Below are 11,040 nucleotides of genomic sequence, written 5' to 3'. Positions count from 1 at the left end.
ATTTTGGTTAGTTTTTAACAAGAATTTATTTGTTAGAATTAAATAAACAATAATGAAGTTCTTTTATAATGACAGTACATTGGAGATTTGAAAATATCTATAAATAAACTATATTAATCACTGCATTTTATCAGAAAGATGCAGTGGTAACATTAACATTTTATTTTATGATTTAACATTTATAAATAATCTAAAGCAAATGAGTTGTAAAAATCCTGAAAATCTTTTAGAGCTCATAATTTGTTTAAAAAATATAACATACTACACATTAATGAATAAATCAGTATATATAAAATTATTTAATTTAAGTATCATGTTTGTGATTTTTTTTTTTTATGTAAGCTTCTGACCTTTAAATAAAAACATACTCATGATTTTATGGCATCAATTACTGCTTTATTTAATCAGAAACACAGTCTAAATATTATTTGTGTATTTTTCTTTCATTTTATTAGAAGTAGGCCAACAGCGCCCCCCTACAGATTAAAACTCCTTACTGAGCAGGCTTTAGGACCCGGGGGAGGCTGCCACTGCACGTGCTATTACTGTTTAATCTATAATACACCGCACGCGTCATTCTTTACGTGCATTCTCAGTTTAAATGCAGCGATCCAAAACAGTGAATCTAATCATCATTCAGGCAAAACTTTTCTTCAAGAATGAGCCACTCTGCTGACGTGATCTAATCGCTAGCACACCCTGAGCACGTGAGAGTTAATGTACTCCTCTTATCGGCAAGACATATCGGCATAATTTGTCATATCTGGCCGATGGCGATATTTGCATTTAAAGCCATTATCGACCGATTCCAATATTGGCCTGATGATATCGTGCATCCCTATTAAAATGCCTAATATTTATTAGGGCTGTCAAAAAAAAATTCGAATTTCGAATATTCATCGAATTTAAAATAAAAATCCACATTCGAATGCAAAAACGTTGAATTATAGGTGTGCGTCAAGGAGGCAGCCTTATCAGTGGCGCACAAGATGCGATGACGATGTAAGTGTTGTTGCATTATAATGTTTTTGTTAGTGTATCCAGTTGAAGCCATTAGATGCGGCGCTGCTGCGTTGTTCATTAAAAATATAGCGGAAAAAGAGAACATCAATGCGGAGAAGATCTTGTTTACATCAAAACCGAATCCAAGCCGTTCATACAGAACGCATATTTCACACATTTTCTAGACGGACATCTATCACCATTGCACTCGCGTCTCACACGAAGAGCCGCATGTTTAGAAAGCCATGTAAAATTAATGCAAGTTTAACTTTGAAAAAAACATATATCGAGATTTTATGGCGGGTTTTTCCCCATCCCACTGCAACATGTTTTTAAATGAAAAATGTACTCTGTGTGATTGGCTTTCCGCCCTTTGTATTAAACTATGCATACATACATGATGCTGTTTTGTTTATAGTTGTTTAAGCAACTTAAACATAATTGGTTTATAAACATTATTTTAAACATTATGCACTTTTTTTCGCAGATAGTCATGTTATCTTATGCTTTGAATGATGCGCCCTCTTGTGGCCTCAGGAGAGAAGCCAAAAGCTTTTCTTCACCGTAACTGAAATTATGCATTTTAAATTCGAATATAATTCGAATTTTGATAATATTTAAGTACAAAATTCGAATTTAGTTTTTCAGACATTTTGACAGCCCTAATATTTATTGCACTTCTTGTTGTCAATAACAGTGAATGGAATGTATTTTCTTTTTCCATTCTATTATCCTATTTAAATCAATGTTATAAACTAGTTCGGTCCAAAGTAATCAAAAAGTAGTCTGATTATGTTAACTGAATTGTGTAATGTAATGTATTACGTTACTGACTACAGTTTTTGTACGGACTAAAATTTGTAATTAATCTACCCAGGTCTGTAGACAGGTATCTTAGACCGTCTTTTGCAGTGTCTCACACATGGCAAATCGTTCTAAAAATGCAGCTTTCACCTTTTAAAAAACACTTCTTGAGACCTTGTGTTCCAACCACACAACTGCCCATGTGTCTGGTTTTTCAAAGCAAATACATGTTCTGAGTAAATGACCCCTAAATGTGTCTCTTGTTTTCCACTAGCGCCACCCTTGTGACCATGGAGCGAGTGAGTGGGCAGCAGGAGCTTTCCCCTGAGGGAATGAAGGTACCCACAATCTTTCCATCCCTCTCATATGGTCCATTATCTCTCATTTTCTTTCAGTTATCTGTCAGTGATAGAGCTCCAGTCCTCTCTGTTTCTCTTTCCTGATTCACCTAGGGTCTGTATTGTATTTCTACTGTTGGGTGGTCTTCTCAAATGTTCATAGCACGATCTTATCACAAAAAATCAGGATCTATGATCTGAATTGTGATCTTCCCAATTTTGAGAGGTACTATCCAGAATATCCAGACTGGAGCAAGCCTATGACTTATCAATTTGAACAATTTAAAACACAGTATTGCAATAAACAACCAAAATGGTAATTAAAGCCAGAGTTAAACTTTAAAACACTGCATCACTGTATGAATCAACTATACATTCATTCTTATTAAAGTTATGAAATGATTCAGTTAAGAGCAGTGAGTGGTTTTCTGTCATTTGTTGTTAGATTAACATTAATAACACAGACAGCAGCAGGTATTTGAGTTAGGCTTTAAGACGGAATGTGCTGACACGCATCCGATTTCCTTCCCAATTGTTGATGTTCACTTAAGACATAACTGTCTGTCTTCATATGTAAATACTCACCAAGACAGAGATTTTGACATATTTTGTGTATATTTGACTGTTTATGCACACATGAAACCTCAAGTATACGTTGCTTGTTTGTGTTCAGCTCTGCCTCGGATGGCACACACCAAGCAGAATATGCGCGTGGTGTTAGGAGTGTCTACGGTAGTTCACATTGGCTAAAACACACAAGGAAATGTGTTGTGAAATATTGTCACAATCACAGACATTCGCATTCGAATGGGATTAGGTTTCTCAGATGATCTCTGAGTTTGCAGAAAAACAGTAGGTCATTTGCTCTGGAATTATTACAGAGGTTGTGTGAGAAAAATACAAACTTTGCAGATTGAGGCTACGTTTACACTAGAGTGTTTTTATTTTAAAACGCATAACTTTAGCTTTCTCTGTGATTAGTAGTAAATCTCCATTACCATCCATCTCCAATGGATTTTTATCATTATAGGGTGGTTGTGTACACACACTGCCAACACACATTTATGTTCAAACAACATGTAAAAGTGAATTTTGCATAATAGGTACCCTTTAATAAAATAGGATTAAATAAATAAAGGATATTTGTGTTATTAACCATTTAAGTATTGCAGATTTGCGTCATATTCTGAGTTTGCATTTCACTGTTCTTTATTCATTTGGAGGAATGCTGAATCTGTTTTTGTGCAAGTGAAATGAGTAAATGCATGTTCACATAGAGCAGGGGTGGCGAACGTCGGTCCTGGAGAGCCGCAGCCCTGCAGAGTTTTGCTTCAACCCTAATCAAACACACCTGAACGAGCTAATCAAGGTCTGAACGGTTACTAGGAAGCTACAGGCAGATGTTTTAATTAGGGTTGGAGCTGAACTCTGCAGGGCTGCGGCTCTCCAGGACCGGAGTTTGCCACCCCTGACATAGAGCTAACCATACACAGGGCACACAATGAATGTCTCTGTACTTGCTCCCGATTTTTCTCAACATGTGTACAGGAGTGAATAAATGGGGTAAACAAAGTAACTGGCGCTGGGGGAAAAAATTGCGCATGCGTGTCATGTGCCTGTCTGTCAATGGGAGGAAGCCACGCCCTATTTTGGAGCGCCCACCCCGTTTTGGAGTTCCCGCCCCCATTTGGAGATCTCCGGGCTGCAGCTATACCCTTCTCCAATATGCGGGCAGGAGAGCTGTCAGTCAATACATGGAAAACAAAGTAACTGGAGTTACTTTTTTGAGTTAAAAAGGTAATGCATTACTTTACTAGTTTCTTGAAAAAAAGTAATCTGATTATGTAACTCGCATTACTTGTAATGCATTACCCCCAACACTGGTCATCATTTTGTGGGATTGGGGGAAAAGGACCCAAATTGTTAGCAACAAAGTGTAAAGCGCACAATTTTCTAGAATGTCATTATATGATGTAACATTTTATGATGTAACATTTAAAATGACTGGAATAGACAAATGTTGAATTAAAATGCTAAATGGTATAATACAACATTATTTTGGCCATATAGAGCAACTGTGGTCAGTTACATGTTAATGAACTCCAGTTTGATGGTTGTTAGGGTTGGGCTATTATGTTGAGCTGTGACCTTATAACCTGAGCACTCTGATCTGTCTTTGGTAGACTCCATCCATGAAGCGCTTCAGTGCTAATGGGTCTATGGAGACTCATGAACGACGTCCAAATCAATTAAGGCCACTCAACAAAACCGGCAAGCTTAGGTATTGCAATTGTATTGTGTGTGTTTTTGTGTGTGTGTGTGTACATGTATTAGGGTTGCACGATTAATCTTATTTAAATTTCTGATTCTCTCAATTATTTAAGCATAAAATATATGCCCTCTGATTAGGGCTGTGACGGTGAGGAAATTTTCCCACCGGTTAATCGACGTGTGACAACACCGGTAATACCGGTATCACCGTTGGGGTGGGGGGGTGTTAGTTAGTTTGAGTTTCCCTCTTTTCTTCGCTTTCAAATGGCTTGTAAAAGTGCGGTGCGCATTTTACTTTCACTTTCAAATTAGCGGATTTGGCAGTTGATTCAATTCAAACAACAACAACGTCAAACTCAGAACTTTTATTAACAAAACGAATAAAAATACACCATATATGCCTAATAAAATAACAAATTACTTAGGCTACACAAAGTTTAAATAGGTATATAAAACTGAAAATCAGCAAACACTGTGGAACCAAATAAATAAGAAACATAGAACGTTTATTAGCAAAATGAATAAGAAAGCTTGGAGGCACGGCATATACGCCTTGATGTAAAATAAAATTTTAATTAAAAAAAGTTTAAATAAAGTAATCGGGGTAGCCAAATGACATAACCGGTGCTGCGGCTTAACACCGGCATAACCAAAAACACCGTCTATCGCAGCAAGCCTACCTCTGATTAATATACTAAAAATAATTCATTTTCAGTTGACATTTTGTTCTCTTGCATTGGTAACAAGCTTTCACCGCCAGATTTAAGATTTCAAGAGTTTACATCCCCCAATTAGTGCTTTTCTCTTAAAAAGATAGCGTTTTACTTAAATTCACAACCTGGCAACCATGCACAAGAACTAATGAGCTGAAAACAATGGCAAACATGCAAGTTGGAGTTTAGTGATCTGCCCAAATGAAAGTGTAATATGTTTTCTTTCACGTGGTCATTTGCACTGTTGCTGTGACTAAATCTGTAAGCGAACCTCAGTGATAAACGAATAAATCAAAACATGATTCTCTACTATATTGTTTGCAATTGCGGTTGCTTGAATATAGCATTATACATTGTTTTAATTGAAAAAAGGTTTGTTTAGCTGTTCAGAGAAGTGTGTTAATTTACATGATAAACATAATACATTAGGAAACTAGATGAGGTAAAATAAATCATGCAAGTTGATGTTCTCTTGATTTGAAAGTGCAATAATTATGACGAAATGTAAAATGAAATTTCTAAAATGTCAATAATCGTGATTAATAATCGTCATTGCAATTTGAGCTAAATAATCATGATCGTGTAGCCTATGGCAAATGGGAAAAAAATAAATAAAACCTAATTCTATAATTATTATAGTTTAAGGACTTAATAATTCCATGAATTAGAAGTGTATTTAATTTGCAAGATCTTTTGAATCTTAATTTATTTATTTTTTTCCCTTTTATTTATATTGAATGTATATACTCATGCCTTGTGTTGTTGTTGTTGATGGTCTCCCAGTGAAACAGCTCATTCAGTGAGTGTGTCTCCGCTCCCCAATCGAACCAGCTATCTGATAATGAGTCCAGCGCCGTCCCAAGGAGTTATGGTTCAGGGGCGGCTCTTTCAGCACGCACAGTTCTCTGCTCCAATCAGAAAGCTGGAGCAAAGGTATGAGCTGACTTCACCCAATAAATAGGCTAATTCAGCTTCAGATGTTTGATATAGATTGAGTAGAAATGCGTGCATTGGGAGTAATACTGTCTAGTTAGCAGTAAGCTGTTAGTAATGCCATTTTCAAGAGCAGGTAAAACATAAGACAAGCCTTAGCTGTGTTTATATCTGTACTTTCTTGGACCACTTTCTTGGCTGCTCAAAAAAAAAACTTTCAAATCAGGCGCACTTGATCTTCCTGTTAAGAAAATATCACCCACTTCTGTTCTGAAATGCATTTTGTGGCTTGCCACATGCAGTATTTTGCATAGTCTGTTAATGTAATGTAAAGCGTTTTCTCTTACACCTTAAAAGATTCTTCCAGGTTCAGTAAGTCAAGTTCTTTCCTGAGCATTTGTGGTATAATGTTGATTGATAAAGAAAAAAAAATGTTCCCCTCCAAATTGATCACAGAAAAACATTTTTGATAGAGCTTAATTTGTTTTGAACCCAGAAGATCAGCTGTGACTTTTCTTGAGTGGATCTGATGTATTTCAGAGTACAACGTTTCTCTCCTGCAGATCTGATATGATCCAAAGAGTTGAGCTGGACAGCATTCTTCTCACCTGTCCCGAGATTTCAAGTGAGCAGATGAAGAACCATCGAGTTTTCTCATTTCATTATTTACAAAATATATACAGAAAATATCTAACGGATAAACGTATATCTTTCTATGGCACTGAAAGAATGAGCACATCAAAATTCAGAAACTGACTGTCTGGTTACTGGAGTTACTTTATGAGCAATCATGTTAGTAAAGTGTTAATTTAGGTCTTTTTAGTTCAATCTGAGATGCTTTGAGACCTTTGGAGATCTTTGAAGCACTTGATCATATGAACATGAGTTGAAGCACGTGGCTGTTGTTCTACTGTACATCACTAGATTCAGAAGACATCAGTGTTAAGAGGCGTGTCCATCAGAAACGGCGGCCGATGAACGATAGTCCTGTTCCTGTGGGCAAACCGGTTGAGGTGAGACAATACCTCTGCACATTCACTGCCTCTGCATTCAGACGAGGGTAATTCAGAAGTCAAATGAGGGTTTCTGCGGGACTTAAAAGTCCTGAAAGTCTTAATTAGGGCCCTAAAAAGTGCTTAAATCAGACTAGAAAGTCTTAAATTAATGGCATTCAGGACAAATGTTGCATGCATTGCAAATCGTCCTCAGTATTTTTGACTTTCTTTTCAAAAAGATACACAAATGCCATGATGCATTTTTTGTTTTCTTCAAAACTGAACAAAATTAAGTGAGCTTATGCTTGAAACAAGAAAAAAAATAAATGTCAGTGGGGTATGAAAACTCTTTCATATGAATTAAGTTGATTTTTCTGAGCCCACTGGCAAATGTTCTTGCTTTAATCGTAAACTCTCTTTTTTTCATTTTCACAGAAAACATTGTTATTTTGCTTCTTAAGTAAATGTATCTTGATTTAAGAATCTTTAGACATTTGCACTTGGCAACAAGACAAAAATTCTGAAGAACATTGCTTTTTTTGCAGCGTAATCAGAAGACATAGTAAAAGTTATTTGCATATGTAAGCATTTGAGGGAAGAGGTATTCAAGCCTGAAGCTATTTTTTTTGTTGTTGTTGTAAAATAAATGAAATTAATGGAGATAAGTTGGAGGTTGTATTTTCAAGTTTTGAAGGGTTGATTATACAACTCGTCTGCTCCTGTTTACATTTAGAGAACATATAGACTAGAGCCCTGCGCGGGACTGTTTTCTTAAACCCGCACCCGCCCGCTCCCGCGAGATTTGCGTTGGGTCCCGCGGGTCCCGCGGGAGCCCAAACCCAATGCAGCCCTCTAATATAGACCTTAGTCAGTTATGCGTCATATTGAATTTATTACAGATATGAAAACGAAGTGGTGAGGAATCGACAGAGGTTTTTATTTGTGTTTTTTTCCCCCTGAAAGCCATTTCCTCAGGTGAACAATCGGTATGTTGTTAAACAACAGTACAGTAATCCATTGAACAACACAATCACAGCCTCGTTTTTATTCCTGTCAGAAATTAAAAACGGTGTTACATTTACATTTAGTCATTTAGCAGATGCTTTTATCCAAAGCGACTTACAAATGAGGACAATAAATTGTTAGTGTTACCCTGACTAAGGTGTATTGATATTGCGTTTCCTTCAATTTATTCCTTACATTTCTTTTACTTGTTCTTAAAAAAGCCTTAGTCTTACATTCACCTTCATGAAACCTGCAAAAACCCTGCAAATGTTAATTTTTGTGTTATATTAAGATTAAAAGGTACTTGCATATTTTCCGGGTCTTTCCACATCCAGCAGTCCCTTCAGCCTGATGATTACCTCACAGTTTGTGGTAAATGTGGCCAACCAAGTGAGGACCATGTAAAATGTGACCGCTGTGGATATCTCCTTCCTGCTGAGACTCTGCCCCTTCCTGCTGTGACATCAGCGCTGCTTCCTCGGCCCTCCATTCGCTCGCAGCCACCCAGCCTTCAGATAAGAACCTCTGGGGGCTGCTCTCAACAGATAGATGTTGTGATGAGTCCGTCGGTGCGGATCACGCATGGAGGTATGCTGCTTCCTCACAATGGACGACTCGTTGTCACTTCTGGAGGCTCAGTGTGTAATGGATTGAAGCAAGCTGGCGGCAAGAAACGGCAGATCAGCAAACCATGTGAATTAAATGACCCCAGTGAGTACACCACACGTCACACTTTTACATCACAAATCACATTATGATACGAATGACAACATTTGTTGGTTAGGTTTCAGTTAGCCTGCCACTTTAGCAGTACCCTGTCATTAACAAGGACCAAAAGGCACAGTAGAAGTAATCCATACACTCACTGGCCACTTTATGAACACCTTGCAAGCACCAGGTTGTACCCCCTTTTGCCTTCAGAACTGCTTTAATTCTTCATGGCATAGATTCAGCAATAGATTCGTCAGAGATTTCATGATGTTCGTATTGACATGATAGTAGGGCTGTCACTAATGATTATTTTGTTAATCACGTAATCGGTCGATTATTCTGACGATTAATCAAGTAATATAGTTTTTGTGGTAATAAAAATAGACCTAAGCGAACCATAGACTTCAAAATGGCTTAAAATACATACACTATAGCCAAAAGTATTGGGACACCCCCTTCTAATGAACAGGTTTGACTACTTTAGTAATTTCCACGAGTACAAGAGAAAGTATAAGCATATAATGATATTCTAGGAAATTGTGTGCTTCTAATTTTATAGCAACAGATTGGACAGGACCCTTTTCTATTCTAACATGACAATGTCTCTGTGTATAAGACAAGGTTCAAAAAGAAATGATTGATTGAGTCAGTGTGGAAGAACTTGACTGGTCTGCAGAAACCTCTGGTGTGACTTTAAATGCAGAGCTTGAGCCAAAAACTCATCACCAAACACCAATGACCTGTACATACAGTATATGGACAAAAGTATTGGGACGCCCCCTACTTTAGAACAGAAAGAGGCACTTCCAAATCTGTGGCAACAAAGATGGAAACATGTATTTAAAAATTGCATTTCCATCTTTGTTGCAGCAGTTTTGGAAGTGTCTAAAATGAGTCATTGGAGTTTGGTGATGAGTTTTTGGGATTAGGACTTTGCTTTCTGCAGACCAGTCAAGTTCTTCCAAGTTCCAATAAGGTTTTTTTTTTTTGGTTTTTTTTCTATTTTCTATTTTCTAGTTTTTTTTAGTTTAGTGGTTTTAACATTAAAACAGTGGGCAAGCAGTTGGTTTTGTTTTTGCAAATGTTTTCTCCTTTTTTTTTGCACATATGTGTAGGATAGACTGTTCACTATAGTTGTTTATCAGTTTCTTTCATTGTTTCGGGGACAACACTGGGCAGGATATATGATTTCATATATAATAAAAATCTGGCTTTTTTTATCTGATTAATTAAGGAAATAACAGATCAATCGATTAATTGTAATAATTGTTAGTTGTGGCTCTAACATTAATGTCCCTCTACAACTCAAATATAATTTGTGCTGCCACATGTGTAACTTTGGACGTCATGGAAAGTTATGGGATGTTATGATTATCACTGAATTTGCAATAGGAGGGTCAAATGCAATATTTCTTTGTGCCTTTAGCTAACTTATAACTGTCATACTAACGATTTATTTTGCTTTTATAACATCTTTCAACAAACCCAAGCATGAAAAGAAGAGCATACAACTCAACATACAATAAATGCTACTAATAATATTAACCATCACAACATAAATATACTATATTATGAATATTCTTGTACTGTTTATTTGTGACTCATTTTTGATCAGGCTTGGCCAAAAACTGAGGGATATGAGATGACACCAGTAATCCAGATTGTGTTTACCTGTTTTGATGAAATGCAGTTGTGCTGTCCAGCGACGAGGATGAAGAAAGTGATGGTAGCCGCTTGGACAGCGTGTCGCCGCGGCCCGCGGACTCTGCCCACTCGTCTCCTGCTCCCTCCGGTGGTCGGGTGGAAGCGGTTGTTAAAGCAGCTGGTGAACATGAGGACCCTAGCAGTGACTTTTTCACACAGACAAGCCAGAGAAACCTGGTGCCCAGAAGGAAAAGCATGAAAGATCCAGTAAGCAGTGTTACGTCTTAAGTTGTTGTTGTTGGGTTTTTTTTTTGTCTTAATGCTGCATTTTGGTCCAGTAAAATCAGGGCTCAGTATTCCAGATTTACACTTGCCCTGCCAACTGCCACTGACCAATTTCTGTTTTTTTTTTTTTAAATGTATTTTTCAAACATGTGACAAAAATGTGACATCAGCAGAATTTGCATTAATTTACAACATATATATTTTTTTTCTGAAAATCATTTTGAAAGGATGAATGTGTTCACTAAGTCATTTCTTGTATTTAGAGTGTGTACGTATATATTATATCATATGTGACCCTGGAGCACAAAACCAGCCATAAGGGTCAATTTTTTGAAATTG

General features: G+C 37.0%; 1 protein-coding gene across 4 annotated transcripts in view; it reads left to right on the top strand.

The window, feature by feature from the left end:
- The window catches only part of senp6a (SUMO specific peptidase 6a), a 38,627-nt gene that overhangs the window by 5,959 nt on the left and 21,628 nt on the right, over nt 1-11,040 (top strand). For 3 of the 4 annotated variants that reach the window (XM_016542626.1, XM_016542624.1, XM_016542628.1), the window contains 7 exons: nt 2,081-2,144; nt 4,328-4,425; nt 5,912-6,061; nt 6,625-6,686; nt 6,986-7,074; nt 8,397-8,772; nt 10,463-10,683. In XM_016542626.1, the coding sequence (XP_016398112.1) occupies nt 2,081-2,144; nt 4,328-4,425; nt 5,912-6,061; nt 6,625-6,686; nt 6,986-7,074; nt 8,397-8,772; nt 10,463-10,683 (1,060 nt within the window). The remainder of the gene's footprint in view (nt 1-2,080; nt 2,145-4,327; nt 4,426-5,911; nt 6,062-6,624; nt 6,687-6,985; nt 7,075-8,396; nt 8,773-10,462; nt 10,684-11,040) is intronic. The other variant, XM_016542625.1, reaches the window with a different exon arrangement.

The sequence above is a fragment of the Sinocyclocheilus rhinocerous genome, unplaced genomic scaffold, assembly GCF_001515625.1.
Source record: "Sinocyclocheilus rhinocerous isolate Xijiao unplaced genomic scaffold, SAMN03320098_v1.1 scaffold819, whole genome shotgun sequence".
Classification (NCBI taxonomy): domain Eukaryota; kingdom Metazoa; phylum Chordata; class Actinopteri; order Cypriniformes; family Cyprinidae; genus Sinocyclocheilus; species Sinocyclocheilus rhinocerous.
This window is presented reverse-complemented; position numbering and strand designations above follow the sequence as displayed.